The sequence below is a fragment of the Procambarus clarkii genome, chromosome 33 (genome assembly GCF_040958095.1).
Source record: "Procambarus clarkii isolate CNS0578487 chromosome 33, FALCON_Pclarkii_2.0, whole genome shotgun sequence".
Taxonomy (NCBI): Eukaryota; Metazoa; Arthropoda; class Malacostraca; order Decapoda; family Cambaridae; genus Procambarus; species Procambarus clarkii.
In genome coordinates, this window is record NC_091182.1 from 26854212 (window position 1) to 26882118 (window position 27907).

The 27907-nt window shown below is 44.0% G+C and overlaps 1 protein-coding gene across 1 annotated transcript; it reads left to right on the forward strand.

The window, feature by feature from the left end:
• Positions 1–208: 208 nt before the first annotated feature.
• Positions 209–27907, forward strand: LOC123765260 (serine/threonine-protein phosphatase 2A activator). The gene is made up of 7 exons (XM_045753773.2): positions 209–312; positions 2300–2382; positions 6993–7196; positions 16262–16479; positions 18766–18991; positions 23672–23779; positions 25046–27907. The coding sequence occupies exons 1-7, from the start codon at positions 297–299 to the stop codon at positions 25493–25495; spliced, it is 1305 nt and encodes a 434-aa protein (XP_045609729.2). The 5' UTR covers positions 209–296; the 3' UTR covers positions 25496–27907.

Genomic DNA, 27907 nt, shown 5'->3' on the forward strand with positions numbered 1-27907 from the left:
CCAGTTGAGTTTAGTTCATTTATTATGCACCCCATACCCATCTTGTGGGCAGTACGGGAAAGGGATTTTTGCCGCTATGCGCTTTAATGTCTTTGCGAGACTGTACCAGTTAATCACCAAAATTTGTAATAATACAAAATAATTGTACCTTCTTATGTGTGTGAGTAAATAAATACGTTAATAGACGCTATATTAGTGTGGATTCCAAGTTGGGTTGAGTCAATGTCCTAGAGCCCAAGTTGAGTCACAACAGTGGGTGACTGACGGCTTCACTCTACGGATTCTAGAAGTTGAAAATGGTCATTGATTGTAGTAAGTTAGCTCGTGTCACATATTCTTTAGCCTTTATTAAGATATTATTGGTAGCTGAAACATAATATCTCATTATTAGCGTTGTTGTGGATTGTAATTTGCGTTGTTATTGATTGTGAAGCCTTAATAAGGTGAGCTGTCAAGAGGGCTTCAGGGCAGGTTAAAAGATCATTTGCGTGGACAGCGAATATAATTATCCATTATTATTATTATTATTTTGTTTTCTAAATTATCTAACATAAGCAGGATGCATTGCAGCGGACCTGTTGATCTATTCAGGGCGGTGCTCGCATTGATTGAATCATTCCATGATGTACAGTATATGGCTAATCTATCCCCTGTCTTACATACAGTATCTGTCATGGGGTTCAACCACTGCAAACTACCTCAAGCCAATCATCACTCAGGACAAATATGCTACCAGAACTATAACAAACTCTTAAGTCTTAAGACAGCACACAGCCCCTCTGTTCAAGTCCCTTAACCTACTAAACATTCACTCACTACACATATTCTTGTGTGCTATCTACATGTACAAAATCTTGTTCCTAAATGCTAATAGGAACAAGGAATGGTAAGTGTTAAACAAATAGTGAAACTCAAGCCAAATAAATCCCCAGGGCCAGACGAAGTGTTTGCCAGGGTGCTTAACCCTTGGACCGCGCATATTACCCCCATATTGGGGGGGCCTAATACCGAAAATTATTCAAATTATGTAAAAATAACTTAAAAATGTTAAACAGATCTCCAACTTATTGGCTTTAGTGTGGTGAAATTTTCATCAAAATATTTTTAGAAAATGATTTTAGACAAATTTTTAAAAAATATGAACATTTTGTTGATAAGGAGAACAGCTCCTAATAACTGGATCTGAAGGATAATGCAGTAATAAAGAGATGCAAGTACCTGTCCGACACTCAAAGAAGAATAGTAGTAAGAAGTGTCCACAAAGTGGAAATATAGTTGGTGCCTTTATATCATTGCTGAGTAATATGTATTAACACAAATAATAATGAGTAACTATGTTATTATGCTCTATTTTGTTATATATAATATAAATTCATTGTCCAATGTTAATATATGTTACTTTCATCAATGTCTTAAAAATATTTTTGTTTAAGGGAATTTTTTTTTAAGATTTTAGTTTTTTTCTCCTTTGTTTATTATCCGAGTTTGTTGTAACCCTTACTTCCTGGAGTATACATGTATTTCCCTAACTATGTGAAGACAGGATGAAATTGGTCAACAAATAAGTCGGTCACAACTCACAAAACTTACAACTTATTTTTTTTGGCTGATTTTTCGCCGATTTAAGATTTAAGAAAGACATAGGTAAATACTAGTTCAGTAACAGGGTTGATGATTTGTGGAACCGATTACCACTTAACATAATAGAAGTAGGATCCCTTGATTGTTTCATGTGTAGGTTATACATATACAGTAGTGTATATGAATGAGATTAGGTCGCCCATCTTCTATAAATAGGAGCTGCCTCATATGGACCAATAGGCTTTCTGCAGTTACCTTCATTCTTATGTTTTTATGAATGTTCAGCTTCAGGGAGCCGACGGGGCTCCCCACAGAAAACCAGCGTTGAATGTAATGAAATGCTAGTTTCTGGGTGAGCCCCGGAGGCTCTCTGACACCCCCCTGCTCCACTGGTATAAAGTTACTTGCTTTTATTTTTCACCTTTGCCATGCTATATTCCTCTTACTGGTTATTGTCAAAGTCTATTTGCATTCTTTATTATTATAAATTACATTCTTTATAATCATTAATAAATTACCACAATTTCTTAAAAATGCAAATTACTTTTCCATATACATCCTGCCTTTCATTAAGTGCCCAGAGAAAGTGCTTGTTACAGTTATATGGTGTCCAGTACTATGTATGAATTAATGTAAATACAGAATATATTTATGTATGTAAATACTGTATTATTATGCATACCTGCACCTGTTTCTAATTTTGCATATTTTTTTACAGAAAAACACAAATTTGAAATTCCACAGCGTGCTGTGTTTAGCCCTGAAGATGTGATTAAATGGGAACGATCAAATGCCTACCAGGTAATTCAGAAAATACTGTAGTCATAGGATAATCGTAAATCTTTTTACATTTCTAACTTATATGTGCTGGAGAGATACCTACCATTAGCCTAAGGGATATATATAAAAAAGAGAATTTTAAGGATATGGTTTTGGTTTCCTGGAGTCGGGGACAGGAAAACTATTAGGCTTATCGAGGTTGTCTTAGGCCATCTACTGATCATCCTCATAATGAAACCTACAACATTTACAAATGTTATGGCCTCAGGTAGCCAGTAACTGGGTTCTTTATTTCAAACACTGTGTATGTGGCCTTCGTGCCACTTCTTACATGATGTGTTGGTGTTTTGCTACCTTTATTTCGGGTCATACGCTGCACTCGCTCGTCTTCTCTCTCCAGTCATAGCCCCCTCGATACTGGGGGTGTTCTGGATTTTCTATGTGGGGAACTTTCCTGGTTATTTTCTCTATATGCGGGTGTAGGGTGGCTCGGAGTGAAGCCTTCTCCATCTCTGCACTACACCTACTCTTCTCCTACTACACACGCAACTCAGGACATCATCCTCTAGCGATACTCTCAGAATATTTCTTAGCTATGCTATGTCATGATGCTATGGTGCCTCCTGTTACGGCCCTCTCGGGACGCAACGGGGTTCTCACTCTGATGTTATTAGAGTAAGTTGTATCCGACCCCAAGCCAGTAGTGGCTTTCAAGGGATGTGATCCGTGACGCAAGTAACTTAAAGGGGAAGGGAAATAAAGGCAAGAACTTAATATAATATATTGACCACCACCAATAAATAATATATAAAAAGATTACACGGGGGGAGGGGTATTAACACTGTACACAAACGTCTTCTCCTGAAGACTCTGGATCCAAGCTCTCGGTGCTAAGTCTTCGGTGCTTTCGTGGCCTCACAACGAATCCTTTGAGAAGCTGAGCCTACCCTGGCCACAGGTCAGCCAAAACACAGGTCCACTGGGGGCACCGCTGTGGAGGCCGTCAACCACAAGTCCAGCAGGTCTGCTGGCAGGTTCCGGACCAGCAACGCTGGTAAGGCCACTCCACGAGCGATATTAGGGTAACGCCCTAGACAGGAGCCTCGTGTGATACCACAAATCACTCTCCTGTCCTCAATACCCCAGTGGATAATCGTCTCCAGCAGTCGGTCCCGGGTAATCCTTCTACTGCCACTCCACTGGCAGGGTAACACCACAGTGTTCTTCCGGGGGGACGACTTCACAGCTGCTGCAGCAAAGCACAAGGTATGGAGACGGCTGCCTTGGGTAGACTGACTCAACTTCCATCACAGCAGTCCCAGGTCGACTCTGTAAGCAGACACGTCATCAATAACTGGGACACACTAAAACACCCCACTTACAGGCTCAGACACAAACGCCTGACATATCCACTCCATAGATGGCGTTGTTGTCTGAGCACCACCTCACCAGAGGTCAGCAGCGGCTGTGTTGAGCGCTGAACGGGACTGGAAACTGGCCCTCGTAGCCAGTACTCGTCGTCCTCACCAGGTGTCGTCGTCCATTTGGTGGAGGGTTTCGGGAGCTGACCCACAGATGGCGCGGTCGTCACTGCTCCGTGCTCGGACGCTGGATCCGGGTTCGTAACACCTCCGCTCTGCAGAAGAGATTATACGGTCTGGCGATGCTATCTGCCAGGCACTAATTCTCGATTTTGGATGAGTGTTGGGCTTTCTTTGTAGTGCTGTTGGCCGGTTTGCGTGCATCTTAACGTGACCTTACTATGTCCGCATATGTTGTTATTCGTTACACTGTGGGGCACGGCCCCAAAATTCAGGACCTTTTGCTTTAATCTTTTGGCAACTGAATCTTTTCCGGATATCTGGACACTCATTCCTTGCCTGTCTTCTGTGCTTGGCTGCCCCTCTATGTATACTTTGGATTCTCTGTTTATATAGTGGATTGTGTACATTCAGTTGCTGATTGCTGCCTAGGTCATGTTCGTTCATCGTATTGATTTTACAGTACTCTCTTGTCCTCACTACCGGTCTTTGGGCCGTAATTATTTTCTTTTTCATGGCATGTTTCCGTATATCCTGCACATGGATGTTCACTTGAGGTGAGATGGTACAGGACATGATTGAGATGAATGAATGACATAATGAATATTAATAGGCCATTAAATGCCTATGTTCTTGCTTCTACTCTTTCTCTGTTGGTTCGGGGTCTTGGAGTGGGTAGAATGTAATTACGTGTTGACTGCTGGTCTTGATTTTTTGATGTGTAGGGCTTCGCTGATGTCCACTCTTCTGTTGTCGTTATACCTGTCGGTTATTTCAGTGTTGCTTGTTAAGATTTCTCTGGTGAATGGTCTGCTTGTGTAAGGAGATTATATGCTCCTTGATGGAGCCCTGTTGCTTATGCATTGTAAATCTCCTAGAGAGAAAGAGACGTTGTTGTCTTGCCTATATACTGTACTGAGATCTTTGGGGATGACAGTACCCAACCCATCATGTGAAGGCATAGACAATGTTGGTCTCTTTTAACCACTGCATTGTGCCGTCCAAGAAAACCCTTTTTTATTTTTTCATACACAGTCGAAACGCATGCCCGGAAGGTTGGGTTCGAAATGAATTCCTCGGACCTCCAGTGAGAGGCAGCCACTTTGAAAAAATTCCCAGATCTCCCTAGGGCTGCTGGCAGGATCAGTTCTGAATGAGCAACCAAGGGTGGTGCACGCGCCTCTGGCTTCCAAACATTTGTCGGACGCGGTGTTGAAAGATCACTCTCAGTCAGTGAAATTCAGACCTTATTGTTTAAAGAACATAATGGTCATTCTGGGAGATATTGATGAAGCTAGGCACAATAAAGACCTAACACAAGGGTTGGATGCAAGTGATACAGCACCGATGAGGATGATACAGTGAATGTATCCAGTTGTAGCTGAGCGTCCACCCATGCTCGCCCGTGTTATCTCCAATTTTTTTTTATAAATGGTACATAGATGAATCGTTTTGTGAGTTCAGTGATGATGCATCTAATGATGGGGATTCCCGTGGCCCTGAGACGGAACACACGCTCAGGAAAGATCAGGCAGGCTACTGCTAACCTGGTGCCCAAGTCTACCAACAACCTTCTAAGTACAGGTACTGAACCCCTGGGATGTGTACACTCACGGGGACCTAGAAGGGGGTACCGCCAAAAATACAGAAGTGTACAAAATACAGATAAGGGGGAACCAAGCAAAGGCAGAACCCCCCCCCCCACCATGCAGGGAAAACAAAAACAAAAATAAAACCCCGCAAGAGGACAACGTACCCAGGCGGAACAGAGCCGGCCACCATGATAGGTGAAAACTAGATGCGCAGTACCCTGCGCCCCTACCAGTGCAAACTGCCTATGACCCTAAGGTGAACAAGGGAGCCAGAACACCCCAGCACACATAGGACGGCCGAAAGCCAAGCAGCAAACGACCAGAGGCAGAACCCTAGGAACTTGGGGAAGGCGGCCCAAGCCCCAAGGGCAGTACTTACCGGGTACCTAGGTGAAGGTAACCCTAGGTGCATGCAGCCCGAGTACTGAAGAATTACTCCTGGCTTGCGCACCCCCTGTGTGACAGCCACCACACCACAAGGGCACAGAGCTGAAGACAAAAACTGGAGTCAGAGTACACGACTTCAGCCAAGCGCATCAGCCTCAGAACTGGGGTTTTGGATAGCCGGCATGGGGGGGGGTCTGGGGTTCCCCATCCCCCTCCCGGGTAGGGGGGGCTGTGCATATGGCGGTGCGGCGACGTGGTGTCGTTATACTCGTTTGCTCGTTTTTGTTTTGGGAGTTCTGTTCACTAGTTCGGCTTTTAGTCGCAATTTCTTAATCAGAATAGGGTTTGTTTTGGGATGATTACCTTTCTGGGTGCCTGACCCAGTCTATGGCAGACATAGAATGCTTCCAACCACATGGGGGTTTCTATAGGCCATTGCCCCTCGTACCTCTCAGAGGGGGCCAGGTTCTGGCTCGTGGTCCCCGGTAGGCCTATGAACTCCTTTCACACTGATGCCAAAGTCTAATATTAGCAATATCAGCCTGGATAGCTCCAGGGAGCCTCCGGGTCTCATCCAGAAAATGGCATTTCATTACATTCAATGCTGTTTTTTTCACCCACAGGGTTATAAACCCATGGAACTACGTACCTGTGGAATTCATAAATTCCAAAACTATGTTGGATTTTAAAATCTACCTGGAAAACATCATCAAGGCAAATGGGGGGGGGGGGAGGGACCTTTGACACGCTTCTGGCTTCCTGTCCTCGACAAGGCCACTAGGGTCAGTGGTCATCTGGTAAATCAGGTAGATAAAGGTAACGTGATTGTTAAGAGCTTGCTGTCTGTTTATATTGCTAATTTTTATTTTAGTTCATTTATTATATACTCCATACCCATCTAATGAGGGGTAGTGGAAAAGGCTACAGAGGCACATAATTAGATCAGCAACTGAGCCCCCAATTTTTTTTTTAGCAATGAAGTTACAACACTGATGGGCTAGTTACATAACTTGTTAACATAAGTAAACAGTGTCTTCATAATTTACTAGACTTTGATATAAAGCAATAACTTGGTCTTGTTTTAGTCATGTATATTTCTTCTCCCCATCAGGACATATTAGGTTTCCTGACTGCAATGAATGCAGCAGTGAAAGGCAAGAAGTTGAGTGCTGAGTGTAACATGAGTCCAGTTACAACTGGACTACTAAACCTGCTGGATACACTCAGCCAGTGGATAGATGACATACCTCCCATTGACCAGCCTCAGCGTTATGGCAATAAAGCATTTCGGGACTTTTATGCTAAACTCAAGCAGGTACTATACTGTACTAATTTTTTTTAATTTGTAAACTGTATTAGTTTCCTGTTTATTTTGTATACTTTAAAAATATTGGGATGAAACAACTACTAAAAATGATAGGAGTGAATTATGATGATTTACAATTCAATCATTGTTAACGGGAAGTCACAGCAAAATGAAAGTCCTTCGAATGGAATGAAACTTTAATGGTTATATGTATATTAGGGAGTAATCAAAATGCAGTAGTAAAAGGATCGACAAAATATAAGCCAATCTTTCTTCTTGATATTCTGTGTATGATAAAAGTTTGAAAGATTGCAGACTTCAGTAGCTTGGCGAATTAAACCTAACTACAACATTTCACCTAGATATTCATAGTGAACAGAAGGTGAATTGTTTATTTTCACTATCACTGACACACAACAATAAAACATGCAATTTGTCTCATTAGTTTTCTCATTTGCATACTGTATATCATGTTAGTTGTTCCATTGTTACAACACAATAAAACAACTACAGTATAGCAACCTAATGCATCCTTCCGAAATGTCAGATTGAGCTGTAAACTAGTTAAAGTTCATTGCTACCTGTCACACACAGTAGTGTATATTTATCTGAATGCTGTACTCACCTAGTTGTGCTTGCTGGGGTTGAGCTTTGGCTCCTTGGTTCTGCCTCTCATCAGTCAATGTACTGGTAATTACCTAAGTGTAGTTACAGGATGAGAGCTATGCCCGTGGTGTCTCGTCTTCCCAGCACTCTTTATCATATAACGCCTTGAAACTACTGACGGTCTTGGCCTTCACCACCTTCTCACCTAACTTGTTCCAACCATCTACCACTCTGTTTGCTAAAGTGAATTTTCTAATTTCTTCGGCATCTGTGTTTAGCTAGTTTAAATCTATCACCTCTTGTTCTTGACATTCCAGGTCTCAGGAACTCTTCCCTATCGATTTTATCAATTCCTGTTACTATTTTGTACGTAGTGATGATATTGCCTCTTTTTCTTCTGTCTTCTAGTTTTGGCATATTTAATGCCTCTAACCTCTCCTCGTACCTCTTGCCCTTCAGTTCTGGGAGCCACTTAGTAGCATGTCTTAATTAATTATCTGGTGACTATCAAGACTCCGTCAGTCGTCCCCACAACCTGACCATTACTCTTCCTAACAGGAAGGTTGGTGTACAGGTTCCTGAGCTTCTTAAGCTTTTATCATATCTACATTTGAAATTGTGTTTAAATTACAAAGAAATTAACACGTGATGACCAGTGTGACAGTGTCAGACCACAGGAGGATTAAGACATGAATTTCCCTAAGTACTTTCGTATTTAATAATACATCTTCAGAAGAATATCCTTCTGAAGATTTGAAATTGTGTATGGAGTCAGCCTCCACCACATCACTTCCTAATGCATTTCATTTATTAATTACTCTGACACTGAAAAGGTTCTTTCTAATATCTCTGTGGCTCATTTAGGTACTCAGCTTCCACCTGTGTTCCCTTGAGTGAGTACCACCCGTGTTAAATAATCCATCCTTATCTACCCTGTCAATTCCCCTGAGAATTTTGTATGTGGTGATCATGTCTCCCTGATAAACACTTCTGGTGGATTTTGGTAGTTCTTCCCCCTGATCCAGTGTTTTGCTGTTTTGGCAGTGGTTCATGCAGTTTTGGTAGTAGTACTGGTGCTGGAGAGTGTGGTAGTTTCTGTAGAGTTGGGGGGGGGGGGTGTAGTATGTGTGCACCTGATGGTGAATGGTAGTCCAATCTTGGGCATTTCTCCCTCTCCCTCTCCATCCTGCAATGTTTCTGTCTACCTGCCTGCCTGCCTCTAAAAAACTTCCAGGGTTATTATATTGGACTTCCTTTCTTCTATAGTTTTGTGTACCTCTCACATGGAAATCAGGGCAATGAAGATCATAGCATTTTCTCTCATTAATTGAGAGTTTGCATAGTTTATGGTGGAAATATCTGCACTTTGTTCCAAAACGACATTTACCCCTCCCTAGTATGTTTCGGCATTTTTGGGGATGTATGAATGTGCATTTTGTGCCTTTGGACCCATATCTGCACATTCCTTTTGCATAATATTTGCAAATATTATCATTTGTGATTTTAACCTGGTTGTTTATATCTGTGCGTGTCTTGGCCGCCTCTGTTTTGGGATAGTCTGTGTTTTTTATCCTAACTTTCTGGGGGGAGCCCCGTCGGCTCCCCGGAGCTATCCCAGGCTGATATGCTAATGTCAGACTTTGGCATCAGTCATGTGTATGGAGTTCTTAGGCCTACCGGGGACCACGGCCAGAACCGGGCCTCCTCAGAGAGGCAAGGGGAGCAATGGCCTATAGAAGCCCCCGTGTAGTTGGAAGCATTCTATGTCTGCCATCGACCGGAACAGGCACCCAGAAAGGTAAGCGCCCCAAAACAAACCCCTATTCTGGTTAAAATTGCTACCTAAAACCGAACTAGTGGATAGAACTCCCCAACCGAAAACAAGCAAACTAGTGTGACGTCACACACTGCCGCGCCGCTGTCTGCGCAGCTCCCCCCTCCCCGGGAGGGGGAAGGGGGAGCCCCAGACCCCCCGCGCCGGCTACCCACACCTCAGTTCTTGAGGCTGATGCTATAGGCGATGGTCGAGTGCTGGGTTCCTCCGTGGAATCTGCTTGGGCTCTGGCTCTTAGGCGTTCTTCACCTTTTTGTCCTCTCCTGTTTGGGGAGTCGGCCGTGGCGCAGTTTATTCAGGCTGCGTCGGCGGCTTGTCGTCCGATGTCGGACTTGTTGGTTTTCCGGGGGTCCCGGGGTGGTTCTTCCCGGAAAGGTCGTGCCAGGGCTCAGGGTTCCTCTCGTCGTGGTAGGCCTCTGGTGTCAGGTTTGGGGTTGGCTCCTCCTGCGGACCCTCCCTCGTCTGGTCGGCGCGGTGTTCGCACTGTGCGGGGTTCTGGGTCTCGTAAGGGTCGCCGGCCCTTTCGCGGTTTGCCCCTTTGACGGGGCGATGGGGGGGCAGCTTGCGCTGTTTGCTCGCGCCTGGTCCCACGATTCGTGGGCCTTTCGGGTCGTGTCTCGCGGCCTGCGGTGGCGTTGGGTGGCCCCTCCCCCCTTGGGGGGTCGGGGCTGGCAGGGCAGGCTTCTTCCCCTGCGCTCTGTCGAGTCGTCTTGGAGTGGGTGCGCTTGGGCGTCGTCGAAACGACGTCGTCCCTCAGATGGGTTTCCCGTCTGTTTCCGGTTCCGAAACGGGACTGCGCGGACCTGCGGTTCATTCTGGACTTGTCCCGTCTGAACCCCTGGGTTCATTGCCCCTCCTTTCGGATGACTACGCTGTCTCAGGTTCGGCTCCTCTTGGAGCCGGGAGCTTGGATGGTGTCCCTGGACCTCCGGGACGCTTATTGGCATGTCCCGATTCATCCGCGGTTCAGGGACTGGCTCGGTTTTGTAGTGGGGCGTCTGAGTTACCGCTTTCGTTGTCTCCCGTTCGGGTTGAACCTGGCACCTCGCGTGTTCACACGCCTTACACGGGTTGTGGTGGCTCGTTTGCGTCTCCTAGGTATTCGGGTGTTGGCCTACCTCGACGACTGGCTGGTTTGGGCTCCCAGCCAGTCAGCTTGCTTGCTAGCCAGGGATTTGGTTCTTTCCCAGCTCGCCGGGTTCGGGTTCTTGGTGAACTGGAGGAAGTCCCATCTGGTTCCCTCTCAGGTTTGGACTTGGCTGGGTCTCGTGTGGGACTCTCGAACCGCCTCCTTGTCTCTCCCTCCGGAGTCTCTCCTGCGGCTGCGGTCCCGCCTTCGTCTGTTTCTGGAGGGCCCTCGGGTCACCCGGCGGTTGCTCGAGGGGCTGTGCGGGAGCCTGAACTTCGCGATGGTGGTCTACCCGCCGGGTCGGGTTTGGCTTCGACGGCTGTTCTGGTTCCTTCGGGGTTCCCCCTTCCGCCTCTCTCGCGATCGCAGAGTTCGACCCCCGGGGACTTGCGTCGGTTGCTGCGTCACCGGCTTCCTCTTCGGGTTTTTCGGGGTTCAGTGCCTTGGCGCCTACCCGAGCCCTCGCTCGATGTGTACACGGATGCGTCGTCTCTCGGCTGGGGTTTTGTGACCAGTGCTCACCAGGCAGGCCAGGGGCATTGGGATCCGTCCTTCCGTCGAGCTCACAGTACGGTGCGGGAGTTCGCGGCAGTGTGGTTTGCTCTGGGGAGGATTCGGGTGGCCCGCGGATCGACGATTCGGCTCCATTCGGACTGCTCTCCGGTGGTTCATTGCCTGAACCGAGGGGGTTCGATGCGGTCCTTGTCTCTTTGGGGTTGGTCGCTTCGGGTGACTCGTCTGCTGAGTTCTCGGGGTTTGGCTCTCCTGGCGGTTCACGTACGGGGCGTGTCCAACGTCTTGGCCGACGCCCTGTCTCGCTTCGTTCCCCTCTCCACGGAGTGGACGGTCGACGACGAGTCCTTCCGTTGGCTTTGCCAGACGTTCGGGCGCCCCGAGGTGGACCTCTTCGCGTCGGCGTGGTCGCGGCGTCTTCCCGTTTATGCGGCGCCCTTCCCCGATTGCGAGGCCGTCGGGGTCGATGCCTTTCGGCTCGACTGGTCGAGGTGGGGGTTCCTGTACCTCTTTCCCCCGGTTCGGCTGTTGCTCCAGGTCCTGGCTCGCTTAGAGACTTACCGGGGGAGAGTTGTCCTTCTGGCCCCTTGGTGGCCGGCCCAGCCTTGGTTTCAGGCGCTGGTTGCTCGGTGTCCGAACCCGAGGGTTTTCCCGCGGCTCCGCCTCTTTCAGCAGATCAGGCCGGTACGTCATGTAGCTGGTTCGATCTTCTCCTCGAGTCTTCGCGTATGGTTTTTTTGACTCGAGTCTATCATCATCTCTATGGTGATCAGGTGGCCTCCTTGTTGGTGTCCCACCTGAGGGCTTCTTCTCGGCGGCAGTATGAAGTTTCCTGGCGGTCCTTCCGTTTCTTTTTGCGTCTTCGTCGTGTTAGCTCCTTGTCTGTTCGGGTGGTCTTGTCCTTCCTCTCGTGGTTGTTTCAGGACCGTCATCTTATGCCTAACACTGTCGCTTCGTATCGTGCGGCGCTGGCGGAGCCGCTTCAGCTTGCTTTCGGTATCGATGTTACGTCTGCGCCGTTTCGCAAGCTGTCTCGTGCATTGTTTCACCTCCGGCCTGCTCATGCGTCGCCTGAGCCGTCCTGGTCTTTGGACAGAGTGCTCGCTTTCCTTTCATCTCCTCGTTTCGTTGTGGCCCCTTCGGTCCAGGATTGTTTTTCCAAGGCCCTTTTCTTGTTGGCTTTGGCCTCTGGGGGTCGGGTAGGGGAGCTTCATGCTCTCCTCCGGCGCAGGGGTTTTTGCTCTTTTGGTCGTGGTGATAGTTTTGTTCGTTTGCAGCCGTCTCCTTCTTTTCTGGCAAAGAATGAGACTGCTGCGTTCCGGAGGGGTCCATGGGTGGTTGATGCTTGGTTGGTCAGGCCGGGGGTGCATCATGTTTTGTGTCCGGTTGCGGCGCTTCGCCGTTATTTGTGCGCCACAGCTTCTGTGTCCGGGGACGCGCTGTGGGTTGATCCGGTTTCCCTTCTTCCCTGTTCGCGGGTTCGGGTCTCTCAGGTCGTCCGCAGGGTTATTAGGTCCAGCCAGCCTGCGGTCTATCCCCGTGCCCATGACGTTCGTAAGTTCACGGCTCTTGCTGCCATCTTTGGGAATATGTCTTGGTCTGATATTCGGGCGCGGGGATTTTGGCGGTCGAACAGGGTCCTGGCTGCTCGTTACCTTGTGAATGTCCCTGGGCCTCGTCGGGCCTGTGTTGCTTTGGGTCGGCGGTTGCGGCCAGTTGTCTCGGCTTCGAGTTGAGGGGTGAGCGACGACCGCCTCCCGGGTAAGTCCCTCTTTTTCTGTCTGTGGGTAGTTAGCTCCGGGGAGCCGACGGGGCTCCCCCCAGAAAACCAGCGTTGAATGTAATGAAACGCCATTTTCTGGGTGAGTCCCGGAGGCTCCCCGGCATCCCTCCCTCCCTCCGGTCGGCGGTTTTTCGCGTTTTTGACATCCAGCCTCAAGAACTGAGGTGTGGGTAGCCGGCGCGGGGGGTCTGGGGCTCCCCCTTCCCCCTCCCGGGGAGGGGGGAGCTGCGCAGACAGCGGCGCGGCAGTGTGTGACGTCACACTAGTTTGCTTGTTTTCGGTTGGGGAGTTCTATCCACTAGTTCGGTTTTAGGTAGCAATTTTAACCAGAATAGGGGTTTGTTTTGGGGCGCTTACCTTTCTGGGTGCCTATTCCGGTCGATGGCAGACATAGAATGCTTCCAACTACACGGGGGCTTCTATAGGCCATTGCTCCCCTTGCCTCTCTGAGGGGGCCCGGTTCTGGCCGTGGTCCCCGGTAGGCCTAAGAACTCCATACACATGACTGATGCCAAAGTCTGACATTAGCATATCAGCCTGGGATAGCTCCGGGGAGCCTCCGGGACTCACCCAGAAAATGGCGTTTCATTACATTCAACGCTGGTTTTTTTGTTTCTGCATTCTTTCTCAGAATTGCTCTCATCTTTCTCATTTTTGTTCTCATTGTTCATATTACTGGTTGGCTCTTCAATATTACTGTCGTTTTTATGTACTTCGACAGAATGTCCTTCCACATTGCTAATTTGACTCTCTAAACTATCAGTCCCTGGGTTGTTTTGTTGTTGTTATTTTTACATAATCTGCATATATTTCTGGTAGCTTTTCAGGGAATGGTAGCCTATGTACTTCAGAAATGTTATTCATTAGTTTTTTTATGTTTTCCCACATCAGTCTATCATTGTGACAGATCCAGTGAATACCTTGTCAGTTTGCATAGTGTGTAGGTAATTGTGTACAACTCGGGTGAAATCTTGTGTTACAAATGATACATAAATTCACAACAACACTCTTCCAAAGTGATTTAAAGCAGTTGATGTGCACCTCCATGTTGGGTTTGTGGTGTAGAGGTTGTCTGTTCCCCTATTTGTGATTTACCATCTTTATTCCTTGTTGTCTGTACTATTTTAGTATTTGTAATATATGTATATATTTATATGTTCAAACCTTTTGTACAGGTACTTATCATATGGTACAGGAAGGTAATTCCACTGGTTGGTAGTCTCACTGGGATGTGTTTGACTGTCGTCCTGTCCCAGGTCGCTACCCTGCAAACACACACAACGTAACTCTCTCCATTTTCCCCATGTTACAACTTGTAATAAAGTTGTTACATCTTTTTATAACATTTTTATAACATATTTGAACGTTGTTACAACTTGCTATATTGATTGCTACAACTTGTTAGGTGTTAAAATTTGTTCGAACGTTGTAGCAGCGTCGTAGTTTCATCGTGTGTTTGGCGGGTAGGTGGATATGACGAGTTGCCAGTTACTTGATCTTGTAATATTGTTGTCTTATTTACTCTGCCTATTACCATAAGCAGTTTTCTGATTAATTTCCGGTCTATTATTAATTCCTAAATTCACATTCCTATATTACAATATACAGTATATTCACAGTATATTATCACTGAGGGACATCTTTTACACTAGGTAGGCCTCGTGGCTGGTGGCTTACAGCCATGAGGTTGTAAGTGTGTTGCCTCATTTTGGCACTATTATGCATTTTTAATTTCACATGTACAATTTTCCTACACTTTGAACTTGTATGTGTGTTGTGTTACACATTGCACTTCACTGTTCAATGTACCACTGTTCACTATATTTAAGATATTTTGGCTATACACATGTATACATGACCCTCATAGTACTGGCTCCCACATGGTCCCACATTTATTCTCTATTTAACACAAAGTTCCATTATTAATCATTGTGGGGGAGGGTTAGTGTTTTGGGAGAGTGAGAGGGGGTGGGAAAGTTGGGGGGTGGGGGAGAGGGGTGTGAGAGAGAGCAATGGATAGTCACTAGCTAGTTCTTGTCACATAGATGTTACAAAAAATTCTTACCCTAAAATGAGCCACATGAGATTTTTAAATATATGTGATATATTTAAAAATTTATATTTTAAATCACTCTGTATACCATATACATGACCTAGAGAGAGAGAGAGAGGTACCTACTAGCCAGCCTTCCTGCTCAGCACAGACTAGGTGAGTATAATTGTTGTCCTGTATGGCAAGGTTGGTCAAATTTCCTGTCCTGGTACTGCAGCCACTGCTGGTTTCTAGGTGTTCCAGTTGTGCTATTTTTTCCTGTCTTTGTCAAATAAGTGTCAGTCATTGTGGAATAATTTCCATGCATTGCAGCACACTTTCGAGATCAATCACTATGGATGCTCTAATGACACTTCACAGATTCAAGCAAAGGAAACAAGGGTGCCAAAAAAATATTAGAAAGTTTTCTTTTGCAAACAGTGGTAGATGGTTGGAACATTCTAAGTGAGAAGGTGGTGGAGGCCAAAACTGTCAGTAATTTCAAAGCGTTATATGACAGAGAGTACTGGGAAGACGGGACACCACGAGCGTATCTCTCATCCTGTAACTACACTTAGGTAATTACAAACACTGTTCTCTGTTATGCTGTTCCTGACCCACTGCCTACTGTTGACACTGGTGTTGCCACTAGAACTTGTATTTATTTTATGAATCTTATCTAACGCTAAATGAATTCACTACGAAACAATGATCACTGCATTACTTTACACAGCATGGGGACCAAATACTATGTTTTGTTCTCTATAACACTTCAATATCCCGAGATACTGATATTAATTCACGGATGCTCGCTGACTGACGACTGAGTACAGTACATGTATCAATGCCTAAATACACAATATGGTGATGTATACATTACTGTAAATATGTCCATATTGTACATCGTGACAATAATGTGCAGGTGTGGATTTGACAGTTAAGATAACGACATTACTTGCTTATCCTTACTAATCTTTGACCCAACCTGTTGTAATAGTCAATATAGCATTGGACTTGTTTCTTGTAGGTCGGCATTTGATCTCTGACAGTACAAATGGTTGGGCACCACTCCTTCATTCTATTCCAACTCCTTGTCCTCATCTCTCTTCCAAGTGCTTTATAGTCCTACTGGCTTAGTGCACTCTCCAGATAATTATCTTACTAATTTCTTACTCAGAATGGTGAAGAAGTTGTACAAGAAGCATTACCAGAGGAGTTTCATGCAGCTGTCCCAGAGATAACAACCTATTTAATAGAGAGTGTTGGCAATTCAACTCGTATTGACTATGGAACTGGACATGAGTTATCATTTATAATTTTTCTTGCCTGCATCTTTAAAATAGGGGCTTTGAAGCAAGAAGATTCTATTGCAGCAGTCACAAAGATATTTAATCGGTAAGACATATTCATAGGTGCTTGTTGGATGGTAATATTAACTATGTAATTAATAAATTTTCCTTACATTAATAAATAATGTAAGGAAATGGCTTCCCACAAATCGGGCTTTTCTTGGGGGAGCCCCTTGTGACTTCCTGAAGCTACCATCTCCGATGTAGGTGCCATCGGTCGCTAAGTTATTTGGCCTATTGGAGACCGTGCCAGAAGTGGATCATTGATGCCACCTCCTTCCTCTGGCACTGCGAATCATTTGGTTGCTCGGACGTGGACCTCTTCGCGTTGGCTTTGTGTCCTAACATCTTCCTCTTTATGCGGCACCATTCCATGAGTGTGACGCCCTCGCAGCTCAACTAGTCTAGGTTTGGGTTTCTCTACCTCTTCCCCAGTCCAACTGTTGCTCTAGTTCCTGGTGCAGTTGGAGTTCTATGAGGGGAAGGCGATTCTTCTGGCTTCTTCTTGGCCGACCCAGCCTTGGTTTTCGTTGGCGCTTGCTCCGTGTCCGAATCCTGCCAGTTTTTCTGCGGCTCCGCCTCTTCCGGAGGGTTGATCAGACAACGTGCTTTGCTGGTTTGACCTTCTCTGCTCTTCATGTCTGGAGATTTTAACGTGGGTGATTCCTCATCTTTCTGGCAATTTGGTGGCTTTGTTGAGGTGTCCCACTTGCAGTCTTCCTCCGGGCAGCAGTGTGTGTGTTTAGTTCGTGACGTTGGTTTGCCACTCTCTTTATTCCTCTTTGCAGTTCTTTGTTTTGTCCAGCTCTTTATGTTTTGACTTCTCTTAGTCAGCATCTTATGCCCCTCTGTCACCTCATGTTCTTTGTTCCTGCGGCACTGGCTGTGGTTTGCGTTTGGGATCAACACTTCCTCGGCTCTGTTTCGCAGGCTGAGTGTTCACTTCCAGCCTTCATTGTGCTGCCTGAACTGTCTTAATCTCTGGCCCATATTTCTTCTTTTCTCTTTTCCACTTCGTTTTGATGTCTCCTTCTGTTCGGCTTATTTCTGGTTGCCAGTTTCCGAGCTTGGTGCACTCCTCCGGTTCTGGTTCTTGGCCTTTCTCCCTGTTGGGCTATTTCCTTCCTATTGGGCCATTTCCTCTGTGCTGCTGGCCCCTTTTTTTCTGGCTGAGATAGGGTCAGATAGCCTCCAGAAGGGTCCTTGCATCTTTGAGGTTTGTTGGTGTGGCCAGGGGTGCTTCATCTGTTCTCAGATGGGAGTTTCTACCTCGCCCTCTGTGCCACCAGTTCTGCCTCAGTGGCTACCTTGTAGATTGTTCTGGTCTCCTGGGTCCCCAGATCCGGGGGTTTTCTTTTTGGGTTGTCTGCAGTGTTTGTTTGATTGCCAGCCTGCGATCTTTTCTCACGTCTGTGTGGGTTCAAAGATTTGCCATTTCTCAGCTGTCCTCCCATTCCTGTCCTGGGCTGGTTTCGGGTGTGGGGAGTGTTGAAGGTCGACCAGGATGTTGGCAGCCTGGTGCTTGGAAAGTGTTCCCAGACCTTATTGCCCTTTGTGTCGTGTTTGGTCGGCTTTCTAAGCCAACAGTCTTGTCTTTATTTTGATGCCAGTGGTGCTCCCTCCTCCCTGGAGTGTACCCCATTTCTTCCTTCTCGACGGGTAGTTAGTTTTAGGGAGCCACAAGGGGCTTTTTCCTGAAAACAAGTGTTGAATGTAATGAACTGCCAATTTCTGGGCGAGTCCCAGTGGCTCCCTTACACACTCGCCTCTTCCTAGGGAGTCTGGTTCTTACATCATTCATGAAACTGATGATGCAGTGGCCTGTTCCCCCTCCTTTTCCAAATGAGGGGGAGGGGGTGGGGAAAACAAGCAGGTGCTAGGTTATGACATTTGTTATAAATGTTAATATGGGTCATTTATTTACATAGTTTGGGGAGTTTGTGGCTGTTTTCGAGTTTGTAGGTGTCGGAAGCAGCCAGCTGTAGTTTTTATCTCTGACATTCTGGGTGCTTCCTTTGGTGGTGGCATAAATGAATAACTTAATATATAAATGTCACCACTCCCTGCCCCTCTGTAAGGAGACCAGGTACTGGCGCCGTGTCCCCGGTAGGCCAGAGAACTTCACGACTGATGGCACCTAATAGATGTACCTACATTGGTGATGGTAGCTTCAGGGAGCCACTGGGGTTCATCCAGAAATTGGTGTCTCATTACATTCAATTTTTTTTAAAGTAATATAATTAGTTAATGAAAACATGTCTATAAATGGTGATTTCTTACCATGTCTGTTCATTGCACAATTATAAAATGCTGTTTCCTAAATTTCTTTTAGGTATATTGCTTTATCACGTAAACTTCAGATGGTCTATAAGATGGAGCCAGCAGGCAGTCAAGGGGTATGGAGCCTAGATGATTATCAATTTATTCCTTTTATTTGGGGATCATCACAACTACAGATGCACCCAAAAATTGCTCCAGAGATGTTTAGCAATGAGAAGATCGTCAATGATAATGCAGATGAATATATGTTTTTGGCATGTATTAAGCATATATTATCGGTAAGTGCAGGAAGTCATGTTTGTGCTATGTGCTGAGGCTGTGATCCTGAGTAGTGTCAAAGATTGGGTGTACGTGTTTTTAAGTACTGTACTTAAGTTCTGTTTTTAACTTAACCTATATTGCTCTCCAATTTCCTCTTGAGTTGATGCCACCCCACTCCTCACAGCTACAAAATGGCACTTAAAATGTAATATGATCATAAATAATATTATCTTGTTTTCTGAAATTTAGCTTTTATTTTAGAATCTTCTCCAAGGTTTATTGAATGGTGTACAAATAAAAATTCTGGATCCCATTTCGTGCCTGAGAATCTTCATATTTCCAAAGGTTTCTACCTTCCCAGCATTTACCCTTCGGTTGCTTGCACGGATTTGTTTCAGGTACCTTCAGCAGAATTCAGACCTTTCTCAGTGATGGATCTGGCCTTCTGAGTATGAATCATTCTCGACTTATTGGCTGCGATGTGAGGTTCTGGATTCATCCTGGCTAACTGATATCTCCTCTTTTTCTTGGAGGCCTGGCAAGGATTGTGAGGGACCCACATGTTTGATTGGCTGGAGGTGTGTTCAGTCTTTTGGACATTCATAGATGGTGCTTCTTATGCTCTGCTCAAGGACTTCATGTTTGCTCCAGTGCTCCCCACAGATGTGGGCAAGTTGCAGCTACCTTTGCTATCTGGGGGCTTGTACTGTGGATGACCACAAGGCATGTGTGCACTTGGCAGTGGTCTAGTGGCTTGGGCAGTACCCAGAGAGTCTTCACGGAGAGGCTCTCTGGGTAGCTCCACGAAGATGTGGGTTAGCTTGATAGTCCAAATACAGTAATTGCAGAAAGTACTGTCTAAACAGAAGGATGGGGTGGCCTAAGCAGCTTTGCCCAAGATTGCCCCCTCTCTTTGCCCCCCCGCTCCTTCGAGAGGTGGTGGCTCCTTTTACTGTACTCGGTCTGCCTTAAGCGTTAACAGGCTATGTTGGCCCATTAGTTAGATTCAACTTGGTCTCTTTCTCTTTTGTCCACTTCCTCCTCCTCTCCTCTTTTTGGATGATGCAGTGTCCCAAGTTTTGTCTGCAGCAGCCTTCTTCTGTTGGCCTACTGATCACTTGTCATTTTCTCATAATTCTGCATCTAATAGGTGGTGGTCTGGTTGGGTTGAAACCTCACCTGCTGCTGTTCGAGGTAGGTCCCAGGGGAGAGTCAGATTCCCAGGCCATTCTGCTTCCTGTTGCAAGTTTATTTTCTGCTAGATGTCACAACTGCACATTGTGGAATGATGGTTCCACTCGTATGTGCTGACCCTTTCACAGCTCACCCCTTTGATGCTGTTGTAGGGGGCATCTGGCTTGTTTTGCCAGCTCATCGTCTCACGAATCATGGGCCTTTCAGGTCTTTTCCCATGGCCTGCAGTGGTCGGTCCCCTCTCCCTTTCTTGGGGTCAGGGCTTTCAGGTTGGGTATCCTATCTGGCTCTGCTTCTGGTCATTGCAGGTTGGTTGGCGTCAGATGTTGTCACGTTGATATCGTCCCTTCAGTATGTGTCCTGGTTGTTCCCAGACCCATAGGACGACTCACTGGACCTACAGTACATCCTCAATATTTTGGGTTTGAACACTGGATATATGCAAATCACAGACTACTAAGGAGAAAGAGAAAATGATGCAAGCTGTAACTAGAATGGCATTACCTCTATAGGCGACAAAAACAAATTGCAAAACATTTTAAATGCTCAACTCTATCTCAAAAATAACAAAGAAGGCTATGTAGAGAAATAGAAATGATTGAGCTAAGATTGCAAGTATCGTATAAAATTAAGGAGAGACAGAAAGAGCAAAAATGCCATTAGCAAAATTGAGAGGAACCCAAAATATTCTTTCCCCTATGGAAAATCTAGAACAAAAAAAGTAGGGAGATGGATCTTTAACTTCCTAACAAATAGAGTGTAATAGTCAACAAAGTAAAATCTGAATCATCCACCGTGAAAAGCTCAGTTCCCCAAGGTACTGAGATACGTCCCCTCAGATACGTTTCCTCATCCTCATATCTGACATAGACAAGGATAGAAACTATAGTACTGTATCATCCTTTGCAGATGACATTAGAATTTTCCTGAGAGTAGACAACAGAGGACACAGCAAACCTCCAATCTGATGTTTAATGAGGATAAGTTTCATTTACTGCAGTATGGAAAAATGTAAACATCAAAGCAGAAACCACGTATAAAGCAGTCAAACCACACTATTAAAAGAAAAAGCAATGTAAATGATTTTAGAGTAATCATGTCTGATGATCTTACTTTTAAAGAATACAATAAAGTTGCTGTCACAACTACAAGAAAAATAACAGGTTGAATCGACTTGAGAATGGTCCAGGACGGACCGAAACGTCGTCGTCCCTTCAACTTCTAGTGTGTGGTCTGGTCTATATAACAGGATTGAATAACAAGAACCTTGCCAGTGGTACTTTTTAAGACATTAGGGCTCTCTAAAGTGGAATTTTATTGCACACTTGCCCCATTCAAAGCTGGAGAAATTGCTTACCTGGAAAGTGTGCAATACATCCTCTGCCACTAGAATCCACTCAATAAAACATCTAAATTATTGGGACCATCTAAAAAATTTAAATCTGTATTTCCCAGAGCACAGGTGGAAGAGATACGTAAAAATTTACACTTGGAAAATATTAAAAGAACTTGTCCTAAATCTGCACACAAAAATAACACCACATGAGACTAGAAGGCATGGCTGGATGTGCAAAATAGACCCCACTGAAGAGCAGAGTTGCAATAGGCATCCTGAGAGAGAACTCGATCAATATCAAAGGCCCAAGACTTTCCAACACTCTTCCTCTATACATATGAGGCATAACTGGTCGACCTCTCAGTGTTCAAAAGAGAACTCGACAAGCACCTTCAAAGAATACCTGATCAACCAGGCTGTGACTCTTAAGTCATGATGTGAGCAGCCACATCAAATAGCCTAGTTGATCAGACCAGCAACCAGGAGGCCTGGTCAGAGACCAGGGCCACTGTGAAATTGAGTCCCCAGGATCTTCAACAGATATTCAATCTTCATTGTCTGACCAACCTTCTGCAGCATGACCACCTTGGCTTAAGTGTGCCTGGTTTTACAGGCTGGAGCTTGAATGGTAATCCTTGGACCTCAAGGATGCATACTGGCTCATCTCTCTTCATCCCAGGTTCAGGGGCTGGTTAGGTTTTATGGTGGAGTATCAGGCTCACCACTTCAAGGTTCTTCCTTTTGGTTTGAAATCTGGCTCCCCCATGTGTTTACCAGGTTGGTGCTGGTGATTGTCACCTGGTTGCACCTTCTTGGGGTTTGTGTGTTGGCTTACCTTGACAACTGGCTGGTATGAACTCCCAGTCATCCCTTGTCAGCTCGTCAGGTTCAGATTCCTGGTGAACTGGCGGAAGTCCCAGTTGGTTCCATCCCAGGTTTGGACTAGGGTTTGCCTCTGTTGGGACTCTTGTCAGCTTCTCTTTCCCTGCCTCTGGCAGCTCTGTGTGATCTGCAGTTTCATCACCAGCTGGTGTTTGATTAGCCCGTGGGTGACTAACCGATCAGTTGAGTGGTTGTGCAGGAGCATCAACTTTGCTTGAATTGTCTTTCCTCTGGACATTGGTCCGGTTTCTTGGTTCTGTCCGTTTCGCCGCTCCTGGGACTGGTGGGTTTGGCCCTCACCCGTCCTTTGTTGGCTTCTGTCTTGCCAGCTTCCTCTTCTAGATTTTTAGTGTTTGGTTCTGTGGCGAATCCTTCCCCAATCGCTCGGTGTGTTCAAGGACACTTTGGGCTCTGTGTTGGGGCTTCATTAGCTGTGCTCTCATCACATCACCCAAGGTCTCTTCTTTGTCCTAACTTATTCTGTTCTCCCTCCTCCCTGGTAAGTTTTTCCTTCTCTGTGGATAGCTTCATGGAGCCATAAAGAGCTCCTACCAGAAAACCAGCATTGAAAGCAATGAAATGCCAATTTCTGGGTGAGCCCCAGTGGCTCCTTGATATTCTCCTTCCCTTCCAGGTTGTCAGGAAGGTTTGTGTATTTACTTGTATATTTGATCTATGACTGACTGCTCAGGCCCCTTGGTGGTGGTGGGCCTCTTGCCCCCAAACAAGTGGGGGAGGTGAGGCGAATGAGCTTATGCTAGTTTCATGAGATTCAGTCATTTGTTTAATATAGTTGGGGAAAATCATTACTGTATGTGGCTTTCGAGACTTCAGTCTCCTTTGAACCCAGCATAATTTATTTTGACTCGCTGACTTTCTGGATGTCTTCCCAGTGATGTGGCGAAATGTTACTGCTCCCTTCACCACTGTGCAGGGAGCAGACCAGGATCTGGTTCTGGTCCTTGGTAGGCTTATGAACGCTACGGCTGATGTGACCTGGTAGATGGGAACCATCTCAGTGTACAGCTTCAGGGAGCCACCAGGGCTCAGTAATTGGCATTTCATTAGATTTAGCACTTGCTTTTTATTAGAATAAAGTCATCTTTTTTCAGTCATCAGTTTACTCCATTTACTAACCTATCCAAGATACGTCTGAATGTAATTTTCTAAAAGTAATTCATCAACTTTATTCAGTAATTAAAACATTTAAGCTTATTTTATAAACATGATAAGGAAGTGACTGCTTGGGTGTTTAGCTGCTTATTGTACAAATTCTTTTTTCCAGGTGAAAACTGGGCCATTTGCTGAACACTCCAACCAGCTGTGGAATATCAGTGGTGTCCAGTCTTGGAGTAAGATAAACCAAGGCTTGATTAAGATGTATAAAGCTGAGGTACATTATATCCTATACTTTTGTTTTAGTAGATCAGTACTGGGTGGTGTAATTTTTTCTTTGCATTAACAAGTTTTTGGATGGCAGTGTTTCCCTAATGGATTTTTTAAATATTTTTGTGAAGGTCATGGTTTAATTATAACACAGTAATTCATTGTGTCAGGGAACAGGCAGCCAGTGTATATATACATGTTAGGCTTATGTAGAGGTCCTCCACCCCGCAAGGTTAAACTGACCCGCCTCAGGATGCAACCCCATAACCAGCTGCCTAACTCCTGGGTACCTATTTACTGGTAGGTGAATAGGTGCATTCAGTGAGAGGAAACATGCCTAACCATTTTTGTCCCACCTGGGATTCAAACCTGGAAATCTTGATTGAGAGTCAAAAAAATGAACTCAACTGTTCTACCGGTATTCAAATAGAAGTGAGAACAGGGAAGAAGTGGCAAGTGAGGAAGTACTGTGATCAGAACAAAAGATGTACAAAGGTAAAGTGAAAGTTTGGGTGGCTCTTATATTACTAATAATAATAATAATAGGGCGGCATTTGACAGGACTGGGGTTTGTAAGTCAAGATATAAGCAAATGACGTGTCATAATAACATGGCTGAAAATATGATGACAAAACCATGCATCAGAAAATAGAGAAATGACAATGTTTTGGTCCATCCTGGACCATTAACAAGTGGCACACGGCTTGATAATGGTCCAGGATGGACCGAAACATCGTCTCTCCATTTTCTGATACAGTATTTAGTTTGGTTGCCAAATATAAGATTAGAGTAAGTAATTAAGTGCAGTTTCCCTAGGTGTGTGCCTGCCCCTGTCAAGACAAATTAGCATAGTAAAGAGATGAGAACATTTAAGACAAATTGAATGCTTTAAGTTTTGATAAAGTTAGAAATGTCCTTCTGCTAGAATATACGAATTTTAGAATGAGAAGTGGGAATGTTGGAGAATGAGAACTAGCCAAAAGTAGAAATATAGATTTTTCTGATAAGATTTTGTGCCAAGATCACACATTAAAGTATGATATTTAAGCAGTATGAAAATCTATTACATTAGCATTAGTCAGGATTTGGGGCCATATAGTTTCATTTTGCCTTTAGAAACATGTTGTATACTCTTAAGCCCAGGCTTAGAGAAATATTGGAATTCCAAGTTAATTAAAAAATAGTAATTTTGGGGGTTCTACAAAGATATCTCAAGTACTGTAATAATACAGTAGTTTACAAATATTTTAATGATTTCTCGAACATCTTACAGGTTCTCCACAAATTTCCTGTTGTTCAGCACATGCTGTTTGGAACCATCTTGTCAATATCTCCAGCAACAGAGATCACCTTCCATTCTCCAGGCACTGATATGCCAAATATGAGAATTCCTGCGACTGTTGGACAGGGATTTATGCCTCCTCGAATGAATGCTATGGCTTCACAAGGAACAATGCCAGTAACAGATGGAATGCCAAAGAATATTGGTCAGATGAGTAAGATGCCTCAAGATTTGCCATTTACCGATACTTCATCAGTTATGCCCCGAGATAATAAAATGCCTCAAGGATTATGTTCAGTGGACAAAGTAGGCTCTAGTATGTACCCTGCCAGCAAAAAAACAATAGGTATACCTTATGCAGAAGGAAGACATCCTGCAATGTCTCCATTAAATTCTTTACCTCCTGACATATTTCCAAAGGCCACAGATCACGCACAGTAGTGAAAAACCACAAGCATACTTTAATGCTCAAGAGGATTGTGTAATTCTGTAAAGGTATGACTGTAGTATTACAGTATTCACCAAATTGGGGAAAAACAATATAGTGTGTTTAATTATGCCTTATGTAAAGGTAAAATACAGTATAATTTCTCCGAGGCTATGGGTCCCTACACTTGCACCAGTGGTGGTACCCCCTTCTAGGTATAATTTCTGTATATTTAAAATATAGTACGGTACATTGAATTAAATTCATCTTGTAAGGTTGTAACTAATTATGGTACTGTAATGCAGTCATTTTCTAAACTCCAAACTGCTGGCTTTGGTTAATATTGGAATGATTGCCAGCAGACATATTAAGGAATTTACTTTCTCCTGTATTGATTTGTTTTTACTTGTATTTACTCAACCCCAAAAGTCAGTCAGTCTTCAAGTGGTCCAAGTGACAAGACCAAAACCTCCAAATACAGACTTTTAGCTGTTAACAGATTGGTTTGATCAGTAGTTGTCCTGCATCATCAAAATGTTACCAGGTAGTGGGTTCTTGCTGCTTTTAATGTTGACGAGTGTCTTTATGTACAGTATATCACTTACAATGTCAGAGTTGAAATGTATGCTTTATGCTTCTTTCAAAAATGGGGATGATTTCTACCTTGAAATCATTTATCAGATGGTATGGGTGCTAAGCCAAAAGACCCAGGCATGAATGTCGAGCCTTGTTAAAAGCTGAATGGCTTTATTTTGAAAGTGACACAGCTTCAAGTAAATTAGTATCCAAAATGACTTGGTGGCTTTCTTCCCATTTATGTATTCATTTGGCCGAATACTGGAATATTTTTTCCTTTTCCTCTACCTCATTTTTTAACACTACACCTTCACATACTTGGTGACGATTATGCATTCTCCAAGATGTAGAAGCTTAAACAAAGGAGATAACGACAACAACAACAAAAAATAATTGCCCCCCCCCCCAAAAAAAAGGGTGGATATTGGTGGAAATAACAGATATTGGCATTGGGCACTGTATGTATATGATATATAACAAAATACAGCATAATTACATACATACTCATTATTATTTGTGTTATTATGTATTTCTCAGTAATGCTAGAAAGGCACCAACTGCATATCCATTTTGTGGACACTCCTTACTTCTATTCTTTTGTGTGTGTCGGACAGGTGCTTGCATCTTTGCATTATCCCTCAGTTCCAGTTAATAGGAGCCGTTCTCCTTATCATCGGAACTTTTTTTTTTTTTTTCTTTTTTTCTTTTTTTATCATAGAAAATCCATTTCTTAACATATTGGGATGAAAATTTTCACGATGCTGATCCCAAATAACATGAGATTTGTTTAACAGTTTGCACTATATTTCATATTTGGACAAATATTTTTGTGCACCTGGCCCCTTAACACATCAAGTATGAAAGGTATTCAGTTATCAACTCTCTTTAATTATGCTTGTGTAATCTGCTTTGAATGTGGCAAGCAATATATAGATTCACAGTTTAAGCTGCTCGGCCTTAAAGTAGTGGCAGTAACAAAATATTTGATTAGATAAAAGTTTGTTGCAACAATTGGTTAAAATATACAATAAAGTTCTAATAGAGTATACAAATTAATTTGTTAGCGTTTTTTGTTGATTACAAAAATGTCATCTGTTCCAATCATGATTTTGATTCAAATTTGATTTTAAATACTATTCATATATTAACTTTTATATTTCATTTAGTGAGGAGTTCTGGTTGATGTAAAAAATTATTGTTGCTTGTTTTTTATATTAAATGTTTGTATTTTATAAAACAGCAGCCATAATGATTCTATGACACAGAAGCTAGTCCATGAAATATTGTGTTTGTGTATATTCTTGAATGTACAAGCATTCATCAACATAATATACTGAACCAATGAGGACTGGATCCAATTAGCTATTTACTGTGGTTCGTTGTATATGGTGGTTGTGTACCAGCTATCACTTCATAATTTTTGGGCTAAAAATACCTACTATACTTCATTATTAATTACTATATCTTTAAAAATTAGTAGTGGTTTGATAGAACTGTTGTAATAAACTAATAATGTTTTTGTTTTTAATCTTATTGAACTCTCGCTAAATATAAATAACAGAGTTCATGAGTATATCCAGAAAAATAATCCGGCCATGTTTTAGTTTGAACAATCAAGAGTTGACTGTATATAGTTATAAATTTGTTGATATTACTGGAGTTTCAAAAGTGTATATGGCTACATTTATAATTATGAAGGATAATGCATAATGTCAAATACTGTGTTTTATGTGAAATGTTTGTAATGCCTCTCTGTAATTTAAATTGATATGCTAATCCAAGAAAATATTTCACTAAAATTTACTTGCTGTAAATCCTCCCAGCAGGATGTAAATACAATGGTACCTCAG